At 41.2% G+C, this 21,241-nt stretch overlaps 1 protein-coding gene across 2 annotated transcripts in view; it reads right to left on the bottom strand.

Moving 5' to 3' along the window:
• The window catches only part of XRCC5 (X-ray repair cross complementing 5), a 97,368-nt gene that overhangs the window by 51,294 nt on the left and 24,833 nt on the right, over positions 1-21,241 (bottom strand). For both annotated transcript variants that reach the window (XM_081243093.1, XM_081243092.1), the window contains exons 11-14: positions 18,916-19,053; positions 17,959-18,049; positions 14,376-14,509; positions 1,105-1,301 (exon numbers count right to left, since the gene is read on the bottom strand). In XM_081243093.1, the coding sequence (XP_081099219.1) occupies positions 1,105-1,301; positions 14,376-14,509; positions 17,959-18,049; positions 18,916-19,053 (560 nt within the window). The remainder of the gene's footprint in view (positions 1-1,104; positions 1,302-14,375; positions 14,510-17,958; positions 18,050-18,915; positions 19,054-21,241) is intronic.

The following is a 21,241-nucleotide window of genomic DNA, read 5'->3' as shown; positions in this document are numbered from 1 at the left end:
GCATGACAGACTAAAAGGAAACATAAAAGCCTCCAGGATGTGTTAGAAATGCACATGAGAGAATCTTTCAATCCCATGATTTCCCCCCCCCAATTCTGACAAAGTTTGGGGTTTTAACCTCTAAAAAGCCACCAAAAATGCAAACCTGTCTTTTCAACTTGGCAGATAATTCATTAAATTAACAATTTACAGAACCCTGTAAATTGAAGGTTTCTGGAAATTACTCAATACTGGTCCAATGGGGTATTTACAAATACAAGCTTTACTTTGTCAATACACACGCAGCCGTGGGAAGGAAATCAAAGAAAAAGGAAAAAAACTGTGATCTAAAACTGGATCTTGGAATGCAACCTAAAGAAATGAGTATATCATTTTGATTTGGGGGGAAAAGTCACCAATAATAAAACCAAAACCTGGTAAAATGAATGTCATACACCCAAATAATTCTGGGTAAGAACAGCTTCTTAAGGTTTGTTTTTGTTCTGCTTTGAATGGAAATTGATATAACTCTAAACAGACTTGATGTGGGGAAAAAACACTTAATAGCTACCTGAGAGCTTGATCTAAGGATATGAAAACCATTTCACAATCCTTAAACTACACCTCACTAATGGTATAACCAAGCATATGAACACAGTAACAGCACAACTACAGAAAGCCAGGTTTTTCATTCTCCTTCCCATTTTCCCTCCAAAAATCTCACCGATATTCTCCTGACACCTTACCTCCAGAACGAAAAACCTTACGACTTTCACCCCTCTCCTCTCATCCTCAGCACTTTAAAGATGTTAAAATTCAGTCTCAGATATTCAAAGATTGTTTGTCTTCCTATATATATAATTCATCAAGAATCTGATGCTGATCAAAAAGTCAACAACCCTAAAGGTAGCTCTAATTTCTAGGTGCACAAGGATAAAATATATCTACAGTGGACAGATGTGAGAAACCAGGATTTCCAATGCAAGGCTCAAATAGCAAAAGGTTTCTTCCTCCCACCTTTGTGACTCCACAAACCCAGGTTGCAACCCTTAATGCCACAGCCCCTCTAAGACCACAACCAATCTTTGTGTTCCAACGTCACACAAAGCTCCATCGAGTACTCACTTATCTTGGAAAATGTCCTGAGCAGTCACTTGGTCCTTCTTCTTAAGGACTTCAGTCAGAGGGAAAAGGGTCTTTACTTTAGAGACAGGAACCTGACACTTAGCTGTCACCTCAGTGGGGGGGTCCAGCATATTCCAAACGTGTTGCTGAATTGGGGGCAGAGGCTCCTGGGGATGTAGAGCTCTGTGCAGCAGACACTGTGGAAAAGGCATAAGGATTTTAAAACGCAGATGTAGACATCACACACGGCTTCATTACGCTCTTCTGATCAGGGATCCTCATTCCTTAATTTGGGAGGGTTATGGGATTCCTACCGTATGTAAAAGACAGCAAAGAGGGTGGACCCAGAACCGCCTTGGTTAGCAGGACGTTGGTAACGTCAAAAGCAACTGTAAAACAGATCTAAGCCTAGCAGCACCGTCAGCTGAAGTCCTCCTGGAAAGGAGCCTCATCTCATAAAAAGAGGCCACTGCTCTGACTACTTGGAGGATATACGAGGTTCCCTGAGATACGATTCCAAAAGCCTCTGACAATCTGCGATGATAACTTTTTGGTTATAATCCTTTAACCTCCCTTCAGCATGCTGTGCTTTCTCCCTTGCACAATCTTAGAAGACAACCTAAGGTGGATGAATCAGGTGCTAAAGGGGAGGTGCCCATGCTCAGTGAGTCCCAGGATGAACACTGTGGAAGAGATGAGACTACTGGTCTGTCCCAAAACTCCCCCGAGTGCTGAGCTTGGGCTGTTCTCCACCCATCTACTCACTTCCGTCCATCTCCACTATACCACTCTTGTCCAGGCACCATCACCTCTCATGTGGGCTACCACAATCCCCTCCTAACTGGTCTCCCTGCATCCACTTTCATGGCTCTACTGTAGCTCAAGTCATCTTAAAACAAGTTCCTTTCCATTCCCTAAAGTCAACCCTAACACAGCCCCTGCATGCCTCCCTCCTCCTTGCTCACCCCAGCCGCCCCGTTAGACTGGGTTCCTCCTGCTTCACGCATATGCCAGCTCACTCCAGACTTTGGGTCCTGTGCTTAACGCTCCCTCAGCCTCTTCTGCCTTCCGTTACATCTCAACAGAGCTGGCCCTTTTAAAAATCATTCTGTTCTTTGCTAAATTATCATCTCTTCTGAGAGGATTTCCCTGACACCGTATGAAGGAGCCCTTTACCCCCATGCTACCTCCCTGTCATTCTCTATCATTAAACTTGTCTTATATTTCTTACAGTATTTATCATTATCTAAAATTATCTCATCATTTTTTTAGTTTACCTGTTTGTTACCTCCACTTACCCCTTGAAAGTAGAGACCTTGTTTGTCTTGTCTACTGCTGAATTCCAAGTACTGAAAAGAGCACCCCACACATGATAAGCACCTAAAAGGTACTGGCTGAGTGAATAAAGCGCTCTTTCTCAGAACTCTACGGAACAGGTGACAGAGGTGTCAGGAAGCAGCACCAGGACTGGGGCCAAGATCAAGGCCAGGGCAGGCTCTCCGCTGCTCACACGGGTGGAGATCCGGACCGCAAGCCACTCCCATTCGATCACTGACACTGCTTTCAGACTACCAGGCCTTGGCAGTAGTGTTATCTGCCCAGAAAAGTAAGTATTCTAAAAGGAGTGCAGGAATGTAATCAAAAAATGAGATAACCGTTAAGAAAAAAAGAAAAAAAATGAAACTCCCAATTCATTGATGTTTTACTCCCCTTGCTAGAGGATAATTCCAAAATTAGGTTGTAGAACAAGGCTCCTATTCCCACATTTGAACAATTCATATGTTAGTAATTGTAAAGAAAAAAACGGAGCTGAATAGCTCCTGCAATTTTAAAATTACTGTTTTATATCACAAGGTATATGGCTTAAACTACTCCATGGATTGTTTTCGTACCCTGTAGAAATGGAAGCTAGACTTCTCGGTTCTAAAAAAATAAAGATACTTGGGCTTAAACAGTAAATGCCATCAAAGAGTCAATGTTCTACAAACTCAGAAAACCCTGAGGTATGTATTAAATAGCAATTTCCTCTAGAAATTTCATGTCCTGCTCCCGATTTCAAGAGACCAACCCCAAGCCTTCCTTCTCCTAGTAAATTCACTGTTTCAGAGCCTGACTCCTGCTTTCCTTTTCCCTAATTACTCTACTTTCCCTGGAGCATCAATGACATCAGGCCTGTTTAATGTAAAGCAAAAGGGGAAACCAAAAAGATCCCAAACCCTGTGAATCTACCCCAACCTTCTAATACATAATTCGCAATTCACAGCGCTCACCTTCAGGTCAGTTATTAAAATACCAAAAACAGCTTACAAAGCCCTAAAGATGTAAGCAGAAATCCAACACCCAACATAGCAGACTACCTCGCAAATACTCTGGAAGATTCTATCTGTGATATCCAAGTGGCATTTTTGGGAAAAGAACTCTGAATTCCAGGCAATTCTTTCAAATAGTGTCATCGCCCATAAGTCAGTAATAAGGGACCCACAAGAGATGTTCTAAAGCATCACCCTCTCATATTTTCTTAAAGGTCACATTTTAGATAAAGCTAAGTAGGATAAAAATTCAATCAAAAAAATTCCAATTCATTAAAAAAAAAAGAGGTTATGAGAAAGTGACACTTTTTAGTAGCTGAGAAGCTGAGATCTCAGTCCTCAATCTACTTAATTTCTCCTTTAAGCAACCGTTTTCCTTCATGTGATTTTTACAATTTGAAAAAGACTAGAGAAAAAACTGCAGGCCACGTGGCTAGCTCATAAGTTACTAATATGTTGATTTCAGTAACCCAGTATCAATTATTTAAAAGGAAGTATTAACTGTATACACTTGACAAAAGACATATTTTTCAGCATTTCTTTCCAAAATTAGAATTAACCTCTTGCCAACAAGTTGATTACTAACCTCTCCCTCCTTCTGCCCCCTACTCCCAGCTCATTTACTCTTAGTTATAGATATTTTAAAAGAAAAAAAGAAAAGTCTTCCTGGGTCCTCTCTCTCTCTCCTCCCTTCATCAGTAAGGGTTTCTCCTACAGGTACTGTAATCTGGCTCCCGCCCCATCACTCTACTCCCACTGGGCCCTCAAAGTCATCAAAGACTTCACTACAAACCCCAAAGGCCCTTTGCCAGGCTCAGCTCTCTTCACCACTGTGCAACGTCTGATTTGTGACTCTTTCCTTTCCAACACTCTTCTAGTTCTTTCTGTCTCTCTGACCTTTTGGGGAGGGGGGAGGTAGGAACACTGTTTCATTTCTGGCAGCTTTTCTGTCTATCCCTAGTTGTCCACTCACGGGGGTGTTCAGGACTTCATTCTCCCTCCTTCTCACTCAACAGACTCTCCCAGGTGACCTCATTCACTTCTGTTTCTACCTAAATGAGGAGGCCTCTCAAATCTATACATTTAGTCTTGAATGCTCTCTTGGGCTCTGCACCCCTATTTCCAACTTCCCACTGAGTGTCTGTACTGGCACAGCCAACAGATAACTCAAATTTAACACTTCCAAGAATGCATGAATTACCTTTTCTGTCTGTTCATTCTATATTCCTTATCATAATTAATGGTGACATCATCCAAGTTAGGATCCTGTTATCTTCAATTCCTATTTCTCATCAACCACCATCCAATCCCTTAAGTCCTATCTACTCTACCTTCTAAATTTTCTCCTCTCCACTTTCTGTCACTGCTTTAATTCAAGTCTTCCTGGGGGCCACTGCAGGTTTCCTAACTGGTCTCTAGTCCATTTCCCATGCCACCATCAGACCTATTTTCTAAAAATCATGTCACCCGCCTGCTGACAAAATCCTTTAGTGATTACCACTGCCTATTGGATAAAATCAAAACTACTGGCTCTTCATGACCTGCCTGCTACCTGCTACCTTTTCCACCATTTTCCCATAGAGCCTGTTCTCCAGCCAAATGGAACTATTTGTGGATCCCTAAATACATCACACTTCTTTGTGCTTTCTTGCTTTTGCCTGTGCTACTTCTTTTGCCTGGCATGCCCACAGCACATCACACATTGCCTTTATTCCTAAATGAACTCTTCCTGAAGTCACTCACTTGCAAGAATCTCTCTTTCCTCTTATTCCCACAGTATTTTGTACCCACCACTATTGTGCCAACTGGTTTTATCTCTCTCTTCTCCCCTGACTCCTCTGGAGGGGTCCTTTCAGGTAATGAGCTCATAGTATCACCAGCACGTGATACACTGTTAGTACTCAATAAATATTTGTTTTAGAAAAAGTGAATTCAATTTATACACACCCTAGCAATGATACTTCTTTATACAGATGGGCCATGTTAACAACTCTCCGAGGGGGACCTTCAAGATGGCGGAGGAGTAAGACGTGGAGATCACCTTCCTCCCCACAAATACATCAGAAATACATCTACATGTGGAACAACTCCTACAGAACACCTACTGAACACTGGCAGAAGACCTCAGACCTCCCAAAAGGCAAGAAACTCCCCACGTACCTGGGTAGGGCAAAAGAAAAAAGAAAAAACAGAGACAAAGAATAGGGACGGGACCTGCACCAGTGGGAGGGAGCTGTGAAGCAGGAAAGGTTTCCACACACTAGGAGCACCTTCGTGGGCGGAGACTGCGGGTGGCGGAGGGGGAAGCTTCGGAGCCGCGGAGGACAGCGCATCAACAGGGGTGTGGAGCGCAAAGCGGAGAGATTCCCGCACAGAGGACCGGGGCCAACCACCACTCACCAGCCCGAGAGGCTTGTCTGCTCCCCCGCCAGGGCGGGCGGGGCTGGGAGCTGAGGCTCGGGCTTCGGTAGGAGCGCAGGGGGAGGACTGGGGTTGGCGGCGTGAACACAGCCTGCAGGGGGCTAGTGCACCACAGCTAGCCGGGAGGGAGTCTGGGAAAAAGTCTGCACCTGCCGGAGAGGCAAGAAACTGTTGTTCTGCGGTGCGTGAGGAGAGAGGATTCCTTCCCCATCTGCCGACAGAAGGCAGAGCACCGCCTAAACGAGCTCCAAAGAAGGGCGTGAGCTGCGGCTATCAGCTCAGACCCCAGAGATGGGCCTGAAACGCTACTGCTGCTGCTGCAGCCACCAAGAATCCTGTGTACAAGCACACATCACTATCCACACCCCCACACCCCCAGGAGCCTGTGCAGCCCACCACTGCCAGGGTCCTGTGATCCAGGGACAACTTCCCCGGGAGAACAGACGGTGCGGCTCAGGCTGGTGCAATGTCACACTGGCCTCTGCCGCCGCAGGCTCGCCCCGCATTCCAATTATAACTACTGTACCCTTCCCTTGCCCCAGCATGAGTGAACCAGAGCCCCCTAATCAGCCGCTGCTTTAACACCGTCCTGTCTGGGTGGGAAAAGATGCCTGAAGGCGATCTACACGCAGAGGCGGGGCCAAATCCAAAGCTGAATCCCAGGAGCTGTGCGAACAAAGAAGAGAAAGGGAAATCTCTCCCAGCAGCCTCAGGAGCAGCGGATTAAATGTCCCCAGTCAACTTGAGGTACCCTGCATCTGTGGAATACCTGAATAGACAACAAATCATCCCAAATTGAGGAGGTGGACTTTGGGAGCAACTGCAGACTTGGGTTTGCTGTCTGCAACTGATTTGTTTCTGATTTTTATGTTTACCTTAGTTTAGTTTTTAGCACTTGTTATCACTGGTGGATTTGTTTATTGGTTTAGTTGCTCTCTTCCTTTATTTAAACTATTTTTTATTATTTTAATAATTTTAAAAATTTTATTGATTGATTGATTTTCCCTTATTTTTTTCTCCCTTGTCTTCTGAGCCATGTGGCTGACAGGGTATTGGTGCTCCGGTCTGGCATCAGGCCTGAGCCTCTGAGGTGGGAGAGCCGAGTTCAGAACGCTGGACCACCAGAGACCTCCCAGCCCCACGCAATTATCAATCGGCCAGAGTTCTCCCAGAGATCTCCGTCTCAATGCTAAGACCCAGCTTCACCCAGCGGCCAGCAAACTCCAGCGCTGGACGCCCCATGCCAAACAACTAGTAAGACAGGAACACAACCTCACCCATTAGCAGAGAGGCTGCCTAAAATCATATTAAGTTCACAGACACCCCAAAACACACCACCAGACACAGCCCTGCCCACCAGAAACATAAGATCCAGCCCCACCCAACAGAACACAGGAACCAATTCCCTCCACCAGGAAGCCTACACAAGCCACTGAACCAAACTTACCCACTGGGGGCAGACACCAAAAACAATGGGAACTACGAACCTGCAGCCTGTGAAAAGGAGCCCCCAAACACAGTAAGTTAAGCAAAATGAGAAGACAGAAAAACACACAGCAGATGAAGGAGCAAGGTAAAAACCCACCAGACCAAACAAATGAAGAAGAAATAAGCAGTCTACCTGAAAAACAATTCAGAGTAATGATAGTAAACATGATCCAAACTCTTGGAAATAGAATGAAGAAAATACAAGAAACGTTTAACATGGACCTAGAAGAAAAACAATGATGAACAACACAATAAATGAAATTAAAAATTCTCTAGAAGGAATCAATAGCAGAATAACTGAGGCAGAAGAATGGATAAGTGACCTGGAAGATAAAATAGTGGAAATAACTACTGCAGAGCACAATAAAGAAAAAAAAATGAAAAGAATTCAGGACAGTCCCAGACACCTCTGGGACAACATAAAATGCACCAACATTTGAATTATAGTGGTCCCAGGAGAAGAAGAGAAAAAGAAAGGGTCCGAGAAACTATTTGAAGAGATGAGAGTTGAAAACTTCCCTAACATGGGAGGGGAAATAGTCAATCAAGTCCAGGAAGCACAGAGTCCCATACAGGATAAATCCAAGGAGAAACACGCCAAGACACATACTGATCAAACTATCAAAATTTAAATACAAAGAAAAAATATTAAAAGCAGCAGGGAAAAGCAACAAATAACATACAAGGGAATTCCCATAAGGTTAAGAGCTGATCTTCCAGCAGAAACTCTGCAAGCCACAAGGGAGTGGAAGGACATATTTAAAGTGATGAAAGGGAAAAAGCTATAACCAAGATTACTCTACCCAGCAAGGATCTCATTCAGATTTGATGTAGAAATTAAAACCTTTACAGACAAGCAAAAGCTAAGAGAGATCAGCACCACCAAACCAGCTTTACAACAAATGCTAAAGGAACTTCTCTAGGCAGGAAACACAAGAGAAGGAAAAGACCTAGAAAAACAAACCCAGAACAATTAAGAAATGGTAACAGGAACATACATATTGATAATTACCTTAAATGTAAATGGACTAAATGCTCCAACCAAAAGACATAGACTGGCTGAATGGATACAAAAACAAGATCCATATACATACTGTCTACAAGAGACCCACTTCAGATCTAGGGAAACATACAGACTGAAAGTGAAGGGATGGAAAAAGATATTCCATGCAAATGGAAATCAAAAGAAAGTTGGAGTAGCAATTCTCATATCAGACAAAATAGACTTTAAAATAAAGACTGATGGGCTTCCCTGGTGGCGCAGTGGTTGAGAGTCCGCCTGCCGATGCAGGGGACACGGGTTCGTGCCCCTATCCCGGAAGATCCCACATGCCGCGGAGCGGCTGGGCCCGCGAGCCATGGCCGCGGAGCCTGTGTGTCCGGAGCCTGTGCTCCGCAACGGGAGAGGCCACAGCGGTGAGAGGCCCGCGTACAGCAAAAAAAAAAAAAAAAAAAAAAAAAAAAAAAAAAATAAAGACTGTTACAAGAAACAAAGAAGAACACTACATAATGATCAAGGGTCAATCCAAGAAGAAGATATAACAATTGTAAATATTTATGCACCCAACATAGGAGCACCTTAATACATAAGGCAAATGCTAACAGCCATAAAAGGAGAAATAGACAGTAACACAATAACAGTGGGGGACTTTAATACCCCACTTTCACCAATGGACAGATCATCCAAAATGAAAATAAATAAGGAAACACAAGCTTTAAATGACACATTAGTTTAATAAGAGGGACTTAACTGATGTTTATAGGACATTCCATCCAAAAACAACAGAATACCCTTTCTTCTCAAGTGCTCATGGAACATTCTCCAGGACAGATCATATGTTGGGTCACAAATCAAGCCTTGGTAAATTTAAGAAAACTGAAATCGTATCAGGTATCTTTTCTGACCACACTGCTATGAGACTAGACATAAATTACAGGGAAAAAAACTGTAAAAATTACAAACACATGGAGGCTAAACAATACACTACTAAATAACCAAGAGATCACTGAAGAAATAAAAGAGGAAATCAAGAGGTACCTAGAAACAAATGACAATGAAAACACAATGACCCAAAACCTATGGGATGCAGCAAAACCAGTTCTAAGAAGAAAGTTTATAGCAATACAATCCTACCTCAAGAAATAAGAAAAATCTCAAACAACCTAACGCTACACCTAAAATAATTAGAGAAAGAAGAACAAAAAACCCCTAAAAGTTAGCAGAAGGAAATAAATAATAAAGATCAGATCAGACATAAATGAACAAGAAATGAAGGAAATGATAGCAAAGATCACTAAAACTAAAAGCTGGTTATTTGAGAAGATAAACAAAATTGATAAACCATTAGCCAGACTCACCAAGAAAAAAAGGGAGAAGACTCAAATCAACAGAATTAGAAATGAAGAAGTAACAACTGACACTGCAGAAATACAAAGGATCATGAGATTACTACAAGCAACTATATGCCAATAAAATGGACAACCTGGTAGAAATGGACAAAATCTTAGAAAAGCACAACCTTCCGAGACTGAACCAGGAAGAAACAGAAAATATAAACAGACCAATCACAAGCACTGAAATTGAAACTGTGATTAAAAATCTTCCAACAAACCAAAGCCCAGGACCAGATGGCTTCACAGGCAAATTCTATCAAACATACAGAGAAGAGCTAACACCTATCCTTCTCAAACTCTTCCAAATATACCAGAGGGAGGAACACTCCAAACTCATCCTACGAGACCACCATCACCCTGATACCAAAACCAGACAAAGACGCCACAAAAAAAAAGAAAACTACAGGCCAATATCACTGATGAACACAGATGTAAAAATTCTCAACAAAATACTAGCAAACAGAATCCAACAGCACATTAAAAGGATCATACTCCATGATCAAGTGGGGTTTATCCCAGGAATGCAAGGATCCTTCAATATATGCAAATCAATCAATGTGATACACCATATTAACAAATTGAAGGATAAAAACCATATGATCATCTCAATAGATGCAGAGAAAGCTTTGGACAAAATTCAACACCTATTTATGATAAAAACTCTCCAGAAAGTAGGTATAGAGGGAACCTACCTCAACATAATAAAGGCCATATATGACAAACCCGCAGCCAACATCATTTTCAGTGGTGAAAAATTGAAACCATTTCCTCTAAGATCAGGAACAGGACAAGGTTGCCCACTCTCACCACTATTATTCAACACAGTTTTGGAAGTTTCAGCCATAGCAATCAGAGAAGAAAAAGAAATAAAAGGAATCCAAATCGGAAAACAAGAAGTAAAACTGTCACTGTTTGCAGATGACATGATACTATACATAGAGAATCCTAAAGATGCTACCAGAAAACTACTAGAGCTAATCAATGAATTTGTTAAAGTGGAAGGATACAAAATTAATGCACAGAAATCTCTTGCATTCTCATACACTAATAATGAAAAATCAGAAACAGAAATTAAGGAAACAATCCCATTTACCACTGCAACAAAAAGAATAAAATACCTAGGAATAAACCTACCTAAGGAGACAAAAGACCTGTATGTAGAAAACCGTAAGACACTGATGAAAGAAATTAAAGATGATACAAACATCTTCCCTGCCAGGAGGCAGAAATTAGACCTTCCCACTCTGAGTCATGCTCATGGGATAAAGCCTACACAGGACAAAACCTCAATAAACTGGACTGTACATGCAAAGGCAACTTGTGTTAATAAAAACTGTCAGAGTAATTAAGGAAATGCCATTTGTTGTTTTCAAGTACTTAGAACAACAGAAACCAGTGTCAACAGAGGGTGTGAACTGTTTTAATGAAAAAGCAAAAAAAAGTTTAATTAGCACTCTGTATGCAAATAAATTTTGCTAAAGTATTTAAAGAGAAAAAAAATACAATACAAACAGATGGAGAGATATACCACGTTCTTGGATTGGAAGAATCAATATTGTGAAAATGACTGTACTACCCAAAGCAATCTACAGATTCAGTGCAATCCCTATCAAACTACCAGTGGCATTTTTCACAGAATTAGAACAAAAAATTTCACAATTTGTATGGAAACACAAAAGACCCCTAGTAGCCAAAGCAATCTTGAGAAAGGAAAACGGAGCTGGAGGAATCAGGCTCCAGAACTTCAGACTATACAACAAAGCTACAGTAATCAAGACAGTATGGTACTGGCACAAAAATAGAAATATAGATCAATGGAACAGGATAAAAAGCCCAGAGATAAACACGCACACATATGGTCACCTTATCTTTGATAAAGGAGGCAAGGACATACAATGGAGAAAAGACAGCCTCTTCAATACGTGGTGCTGGGAAAACTGGACAGCTACATGTAAAAGAATGAAATTAGAACACTCTCTAACGCCATACACAAAAATAAACTCAAAATGGATTAAAGACCTAAATGTAAGGCCAGACACTATAATACTCTTAGAGGAAAACATAAGCAGAACACTTTATGACATACATCACAGCAAGATCCTTTTTGACCCACCACCTAGAGAAATGGAAATAAAAACAAAAATAAACAAATGGGACATAAGGAAACTCAAAAGCTTTTGCACAGCAGAGGAAACCATAAACAAGATGAGAAGACAACCCTCAAAATAGGAGAAAATATTTGCAAACGAAGGAACTGACAAAGGATTAATCTCCAAAATATACAAGCAGCTCATGCAGCTCAATATCAAAAAAACAAACAACCCGATCCAAAAACAGGCAGAAGACCTAAATAGACATTTCCCCAAAGAAGATATACAGATTGCCAACAAACACGTGAAAGGATGTTCAATATCACTAATCATTACAGAAATGCAAATCTGAACTATAATGAGGTATCATCTCACACCAGTCAGAATGGCCATCATCAAAAAATCTACAAACAATAAATGCTGGGGAGGGTGTGGAGAAAAGGGAACCTTCCTGTACTGTTGGTGGGAATGTAAATTGATACAGCCAATATGGAGAACAGTATGGAGGTTCCTTAAAAAACTAAAAATAGAACTACCATATGACCCAGCAATCCCACTACTGGGCATATTACCCTGAGAAAGCAATAATTCAAAACGAGTCATGTACCACAATGTTCACTGCAACACTATTTACAATAGCCAGGACATGGAAGCAACCTAAGTGTCCACTGACAGATGAATGGATAAAGAAGATATGGCACATATATACAATGGCATATTACTCAGCCATAAAAAGAAACGAAATTGAGTCATTTGTAGTGAGGTGGATGGACCTAGAGTCTGTCACATGGAGTGAAGTAAGCCAGAAGGAGAAAAACACATACTGTATGCTAACACATATATATGGAATCTAAAAATAAAAAATGGTTCTGATGAACCTATGGACAGGACAGGAACAAAGATGCAGATGTAGAGAACGGACTTGAGGACACGGGGATGGGGAAGGGTAAGCTGGGACGAAGTGAGAGAGTAGCGCTGACATATAAACACTACCAAATGTAAAATACATAGCTAGTGGGAAGCAGCTGCATCACATGGGCAGATCAGCTCACTCGGTGCTTTGTGACCACCTAGAGGGGTGAGATGGGGGGTGAGAGGGAGACGCAAGAGGGAGGGGATATAGGGATATATGTATACATATAGGTGATTCACTTTGCTACAAAGCAGAAACTAACACAACATTGTAAAGCAATTATACTCCAATAAAAATGTTAAAAAAATAAAAGGAAAAAAGAAAAAAAAGAAAAACTCTCCCCTACAAAAATCAAAGTTGCCAGTTCTTAAAGCTTTAAAAGATGATAATGAAAAAAAGATAACAATGCCTGCACTTATGGCTTGCATCTGTTCATTAATGCAACAAATATCTGTTGAAGATAATAGTACCTACCCTTGGTATCTGCCAAGTATTAGAAGTTTCTATTTTTCACCATAGTGACCTGTTTTTGCAAGCTTTCCACACCAACTAGTCTGCTCCTCCCTTCTCTACAAATGGCAAAGGCCTTCAGGTCATGATGTCCACTTGTCAAAAACAGCCAAGAAATGTATACAAGTAACTTATACTTGACTACACTTAGAATACGAAAGTATTCACTGAGTCAGGTCTTGACCTGTTAATCTTCATAGTTCTGATTTTAGAAAAAAATATTTTTTTTAAATTACAAACATCCAAAAACCAGGCAGTTTCTTCTGAGTATAGAAGATCCCTCAAAATCACAACAGGCCCTAACATGGACTTGAGTTAGTTAAGGTTGCTTTGAGAAATGAGTCAAAAGGGGCAATTAAGGAACTCCCCAACATGCAGCCTCCTTTCCCACCTCCCCACCTCCCCCCACCTGCCACAGCAGTAGGCCCTCCATTCCCAGAGGGGAATAGTTTGCCTGGCAAAGCTGCTTGGGATTTTTTTCACCTTTGTGGGGTTCAGAGAAGCTTATGTCCTGCTTTCACCAGGTTATTCCAGGATTGGGATTGTCCTTCCACTTCATCCTTGGTCCATCCCTCCCCTTCCTTCACAAGTTACCCAGCTTGTCAAGTTACCCAGCTTCCCTTAATCCAATGTCCATCTTCTAATTCCTTTGGACCAAGACTCAGAAATTTATATTTTTCTTTTTTTTAGCTACTCTTTAATAAGTTCATACTATAACCTCTCTGACCTCTAACACTTCTTCCCTAATAGTGGTTACATATTACACAGTTCATAAAAACCCCCCTCCTATTTGGATATTAAAAAAAAAAAAGGAAAAGCCTCATTCACATAAAACAGAGGAAGAAACCCATTAAAAAGCATAAAAGAAGAATCTGCTTTTTATTTGGCCCTCCTGTTAAAAAAAAAAGAAATCTAGCCTTCTCCCAGAAAAAAATTTAAAAACATCCTAACTTTACTTCTTTCTTTCTAAAAGCTCAGAGTATTTTTTTATCTCTTTTCAGTAGGTAGAGAAAGGTGTTGTTCTTCCATTAAATAGACAGAGCAACTGAGCCCTCAGTTTGATTGGGACCAGCCAATTACCCTAACTTTTCACTTAGCTCTCTTTCAGCTAAAAAAAGTATGACTGGTTCACCTTTCCTCTCTCACCTGAAATAATCTCTGAAATTGAGGATTTGGGATTTTGCTGGTTGGAAATAAGTCTTCAATGGTGCCCTCCTCTTCATCTTTCTTTACCAAGCTCATGGAGTCAATCAAAGCATCAACAGCACTCAACTGCGCCTCTAAGACAAGGATAAACAGAGCAGCAAAAGGAAATAATGATTACTTCCATTAGTCTCCAAAACAAATGCTTTCCGTTCGCAGATATTCACAGCAATACTGGCAGGATATTCAGTCCTGGCCCTGCCAAAAATACTCTCTGGTTATGCATGTCATTTAACTTGAGCCTCAGTTTTCTTATTTGCAGAGAGAGCTATTTAGAGTAGCTGGTCTTTTAGGTACTTCCCAGCTCTAATGAACTTTTGATAGTGGAATATCCTATCAAAAGCAAAAGAGTTTGTTCAAGAAAAATGCACCAGAGCCATACAAAACCCAGCTTCCATATGCTAATTCAAAATACTCAGTATTCATTGAGTTGACATTAAAAAAACTGGTAACTGGCAAAGAAGAATAACATTAAAAAAGAAAAGGAAAATGCCTTTGGAAATGAAGCATTAGCTTTACAAGGATTTAACATTACCTGTATCAGAGTATACCAACTTAACAGGAAGACGCCATTGGACCAGAGTGAGTGGATTCCTTTACAGTCTCCCCAAGTCTGAATGAGCTCTTTCCTCTCACAAACCTCATGGCGCTAATCACACAAACCTGCATGCATGTCTTTTTTTTCAATCTTTTTTTAATTGAAGTATAATTGATCTACAACACTACGTTAGTTTCAGGTGTACAACGTAGTGATTCAATATTTCTATACATTACAAAATGACCAACATGGTAAGTCTAGTTACCATCTGTCACCATACAAAGTTATTACAACATTATAGACTATATTGCCCATGCTGTACATTTTATCCCTGTGACTTATTTATAACTAGAATTTGGTACCTCTTAATCCCCCTCACCTATTTCACTCATCCCCTTACTCCACTCCACTCTAGCAACCCCCCAGTTTGTTCTCTGTATCTAAGAGTCTGTTTCTATTTTATTTGTTCATTTGTTTTGTTTTTTAGATTTCACATTTAAGTGAAATCATATGGTATTTGTCTTTCCCTGTCTGACTTATTTCACCTAGAATAATACCTTCTAGGTCCATCCATGTTGTTGCAAATGGCAAGATTTCATTCTTTTTTTATGGCTAAGTAATACTCCATTCTGTGTGTGTGTGTGTGTGTGTGTGTATCACATTTCTTTGTCCATTCATTTACTGATGGACACTTAGGTTGCTACCATAACTTGGCTACTGTAAATAATGTGGCAATGAACATAGGCATGCATATATCTTTTTGAGTTCGTGTTTTTGTTTTCTTTGGGAAAATACCCAGAAGTAGAACTACTGGATCATATGGTAGTTCTATTTTTTAATTTTTTGGGAAACTTCCATACTGTTTTCCATAGTGGCTGTACCAATTTACATTCCAACAACAGTGCTCAAGGGTTCCCTTTTCTCCACATCCTTGCAAACACGTTATTTGTTGTCTTTTTGATGATAGCTATTCTGACAAGTGTGGTTTTAATTTGCATTTCCCTAATGATTAGTGATGCTGAGCATCTTTTCATGTGTCTGTTGGCCATGCGTATGTATGTCTTCTTTGGAAAAAAGTCCTTGCATACATGTCTTACCCCACTCCATTCAAATTCTAAGGATCCTCGAGAGCAGAAACATGACGTCCTCTTCTTTATGTCTCTCTAATACCAGATAGGAAGCAAGTTCTCCCCAATAAAAATCTACCAAGTCAGTGAAAACGACACAGCCCAAAGCAATGTGGATGAAAGGCAACTCTCCCAAAAATGCTTCTACCTAAACTGCCACGTGTAACTTTCATTCTGCTGACTCATACGGCAGTTCAGCTATTAAAACTGAAGTGCTATTTTGGGATCATTCACAGTTACTCGGCAAAAGGTGGAAAAGAGTAAGAAGTTCCTAAAAGTTCATTATGCTTCTATTCTTCACCTTTTCAAACATCCCTTTTGGACAGCTACTACAAAATGAACGAGCATACAGATATTTATCATGAGACATTTCTATCCCATTTTTGGAGTTTCCAAGGGAGGTCTCAGGCACCATCTCAAGCTGACTACTGCAGGGGTCCACCCGGTAATAGAAAGGAGGTGGTACCTGTGTGGGTGAATATTTGGTGATGTCCATCTGCTACGACAGGCTAGTATCAGGCCAGACCATGCTGGCATTACACACCCCTACATAAATGCTGACTTGGGAAATATGCCAAACAATTTTAATGATCCGTTTTTCCAATGGAGCGAATGCAAACAAAAATGTCACAGAACTCACACAATATAAAGCAACAGATCGAAAAATATTTAATGTTTTAGATCCTGAGTGATTTATATCTATAAGGTAATCTCTCAACAAAGTTCTCTTTTTTAAATGTTCTTCTTATTTAAAGTTTGGAATTACCAAGAGGAAGAGACAGAATACTGTAACACGCTGGCACCCTCTACACATTGAAGTCCATGCCTGGCTCCACGTGATGCAGAGAGACTCGTTTCCAGAAGGTAAAGAGACAAGCCCTAGGGGCCCATTTGATTCTTAGCTTTTGCCCTGCACACTGCTCCCAATGTACAGAGGGCACCCAGTTCTGAGACTCACCTCACAATTCCCTAATCCTACACTGATGCAGATTTAAACTTGTCAACTAAAACATCTACTCATCATTCTGTTCTTTTGGGTATGTTCTCTACATTCAGCCCACTGGTATATCTTATGATAACTGTCTTAAACTGTGAGATTTCTGGAAGACAGGATCTGTGCGTGTGAGAATCACTCTGGGTAGCACCCTGACATTTGCAGCCAGATGCTTAATAAAGACCTCTTCTCATTAAGTTCCCAGTAACTCCTGGAACAGTACTTGGACTGATAATGTACACTATGAAGAAAGGGCAAAGAGAAAAGGGCATCTACAGCACTGTCACTTTTTGGTTAAAGTTACATCATATTTTACGTAGGACACTAGTCACAGGTTTGATACCACATGTCAGTTCACTTCAGTAGAGGGCAAACCTTCTGCTCACAATTAAAGAATGTGCATCCATTTCCAGTAAGCTGCTCCCCAGATACAAGCTCTAAGTCAGAAGGGGGAAACTAGACAATGTTTAGAGCAAACCTATCCCTGCTGCTGGAAAACAATCACCTTCATCATTACCATATATGAGTGTGACTGGAATCCAACTACAGTTGACCCTTGAACAACGTGGTTTTGAACTGCTCAGATCCACTTATATGTGGATTGTAAGTATATATGTACATTACTACACAATCTGAGATTCGTTGGATCTGCAGATACAGAACCATGGATACTGAGGGCCAACTGTAAAGCTATACGTGGACTTCCGACTGGGGGGAGTGGTGCCCCTAACCTCTTCCTTGTTTAAGGGTCAACTGTAACTCCACCCTGTGAAATCCTAGCCCCAAAACCATGACTAAAGACAGGTGATTTCCCCAAAACAGTCCGTGTTTAGAGCCAATCAGTGAGCAAAACGGAAATAAACTCACCTGTGGGAGTGCGTTTCCCATTATTTTTCAAGGATGCAAACATGTACTGCCGCAAGTCTTCCATGAAAGGCAGCTGTACGTACACTAAACACTAATGAGAAAGAGTGGAGGTAAAAACAGAAACAACCGAATTAATGTAAAAAATTTAAAGCTGATCTCAAACACTGTGACAGTGGCAGTACAAAAGGATTTCAAACATCAGACAGCTCAAGTCAGGGACAAGGAGAATAAAGTGTTCCGATTTCTGTGATTAGCGGTACTCAACTGCAAAGAGTACAGAGAATATTAAACATAAAAGAAATGCTTAAAAGAGAGACTATCAGAGAATACCTACAAAATGCATGACCAACACAACAAATGAGAGAGTCAAGGTGACTGGCAAGCTGACGTGAAAGTCAAGATATCTGCCTTCTCGTTCCATTTCTGCTACAGTGAGTTCTCTGAGAAACAGGAAATGGCGAGGGGTCTAGACCTGTATTTTAAACAGGAGGGCCCTAGAAAAATGGAACTTCACCAGGATCACAAGAAAATCACACCCTCAACCTTTATCCACACTAAAGGCTGTTGTAGAAAGGGAGGTAATCTGTACTCTCATTAGGTTCTGAGAAGTCAAGAAGGATGAGAACGGAGAGAAGGTCCCTGGACTGGGCAAACAGAAGGTCACGGTTAATGTTTACTGATTTGATTTAATAAGAAGCTCTTTGCCTCCTCTTATAATTTATGTTCTGTCACTGCATCTGAAAGGGTGGTTCACAGACCAGCAGCAACAGCGTTACGTGGGAGTTGGTGAGAAAGGCAGAATCTCAGGACCCCACCGCAGACCTACAGAATCAGAAACTGCATTTTAACAAGATCCCCCAAGTAATTCTCATGCACGTTAACAGCTGAGAAGCACTGTTTAGAATAAAGGAACTGAAGGGAAAAAAATCAATATGAATAAAAGACTTGCAGGTTTACCTCATAGGCGTCCCTGATATAAGGAAAAGCCACGCCAACTTGAGGATTAGATCTTCTGTCATAAGCATATCGAACTACGGCCACCATGTCTAACTCATCCAAAGCATGAATCAGGGAGGAAAGGGCAACTGCTGCCGCCTAGCAAGAAAGATGCATATGCGTTAACACATATCAAACACGTGAGGATTTTCACAGCACAATACGTACAAGATTGTTATTCACTTTCTTCCTGTTTTAGATTTTAAGTGCCCCTCCAACCACTTTAAGGCTACCCTGTACACATCTGCATTTAATCACATTTACTGTACCTCTTCTGGAACTTTTCTTCATCATATTCTCTTATTCCTTCAATTTTCCTTCTCCTCTGAATTCACACCCTCACTCTAAACAAAATCTCTCTTTGCCCCTCTCTCCACAAATTAGTATCTATAACTTTCTTTCCCTTCATCTTTACATTTCATGAAATAATAATCTTGCTGTTTCACTGCTTAGAACACAATTAGTCTTCAATCTAATCAAGCTACTGACCCACTTCCTTACTGAAATTACCCTCTGAAGTCCCCCATGATCTCCAAATTGCCTAACTCTTAGTCCGCATTCTATTTGCTTGACCTATCAGTAGCATCTGACCATCCCTCTTTCTCTACACTTTCTCCTTCTTTGGCTTCAGAAACAACACTCTGCCCTGATTATTCTACTTTTGTACACCACTCCTCCCCCAGCTCTTCTGTTCTTCCAACTAATCTTGAAATTCTGCTCTTGGCCTTTCTCTCCTCCTCTCACTCTAAGACTCTACTTTGGCGACTACTTATTTTATCCAGTCCCATGAGTTGATGAATCAAAAGTCTGTATATTCAGCTTTAAAACTCTCCCAAGGGACTTCCCTGGTGGCGCAGTGGTTAAGAATCCACCTGCCAGTGCAGGAGACAGGGGTTAGAGCCCTGGTCCGGGAAGATGCCACATACTGCGAAGCAACTAAGCGCCACAACTACTGAGCCTGCACTCTACAGCCTGTGAGCCACAACTACTGAGCCTGCGTGTCTAGAGCCCGTGCTCCGCAACAAGAGAAACCAACGCAATGAGAAGCCCATGCACCACAACAAAGAGCAGCCCCCGCTCACCGCAACTAGAGAAAGCCCGTGTGCAGCAACAGAGACCAATGCAGCCAAAAATAAACAAATAAATTTTTAAAAAAGAAAGATTAAAAAATGAAAACTCTCCCGAAATCCAGGCTTATATCGCCTACTAGCTGGTAGATAACTCGTACAGTTATACCTTAGGTATCCCAAACTATCCATGACCAAAACTAAGCTTCCTGTCTTCCCCCTCTTCTCCTCCTGTGCTCCCTGCTTCCACTAACATCTCCTCCCAGTCAACCAAATGAGAAGCCCTACAGTTGATAATGCCTGCCTACAGTCCCTCACCTTCAAGTGTTCACCACACTCTACCAAGTCTACCTCTATGCCGTCTTCAAATTCTATCTGTTCTGTTCCATCACTGCCTCCCCTGTTCCTAGAGCTGATCATGTCACTCTCTTCCATAAAAACCTCCAAGGGTTCCTCTATCCCTACCTCGGTAGAGCTGATCATTATTCACGGGCAAGTCTTGTACTCTCCCACCTTGGTAGCTTTTTGCTTGTACAGTTTCCTCCTCACTAGAATGCTCTCTCCAAATCTCTGGCTCTCAAGCTTCTAACCCATTTTCAAGGACCAGTAAATTGACAAGCTCTCCATTTCAGATTTGCTTTACTCAGCTCTCTCCCTCTCCATAACTCCCCCAAAACTTTGTACTTTTCTCAGTGTTACAGCTAACCCTTATCAAAGTTAGCTATGTGTATTCCCATCTCCTCCACTAAAAACCTATGACATCAATACCTAGTCATCAAAATCCTCTACAGATTTCATGACAGATTGATTATCTTTTCAGTTCAATTCAAGGAATATTTACTTAATGCCTACTCTTGGCTAAGCACTGTCTTAGGCAATGTAAGAAAACAAAGTTGAGTCCCTGATCTCACTGAGCTTCTTTACTAGCAGAAACAAGATGTGTACCAAGTACAGAATGTGCATATTCTAACAAGTCCCATAAGAGAGGCCAGATAAGCACGATGAAGAACAGATTAGAAGAGATTACTTCCAATTTGTTTGCAAGTTTTTATTTAGGTGTCTTTGATAGGACCAACTGGGATACTTAAAGAAGGATGGGGTCCGGAATGGCAGCTAGAACACCATATTACACCTGTGGGAAACTCAACTAAAGCTCCATTTCCTTCCCTTTCTCTTCTCCCATTCTCTCCCACATAGTGAAAACCAGCACATAAAAATGT

Source organism: Mesoplodon bidens, assembly GCF_964165515.1.
Source record: "Mesoplodon bidens genome assembly, chromosome: 8".
Taxonomy (NCBI): Eukaryota; Metazoa; Chordata; class Mammalia; order Artiodactyla; family Ziphiidae; genus Mesoplodon; species Mesoplodon bidens.
This window is presented reverse-complemented; position numbering and strand designations above follow the sequence as displayed.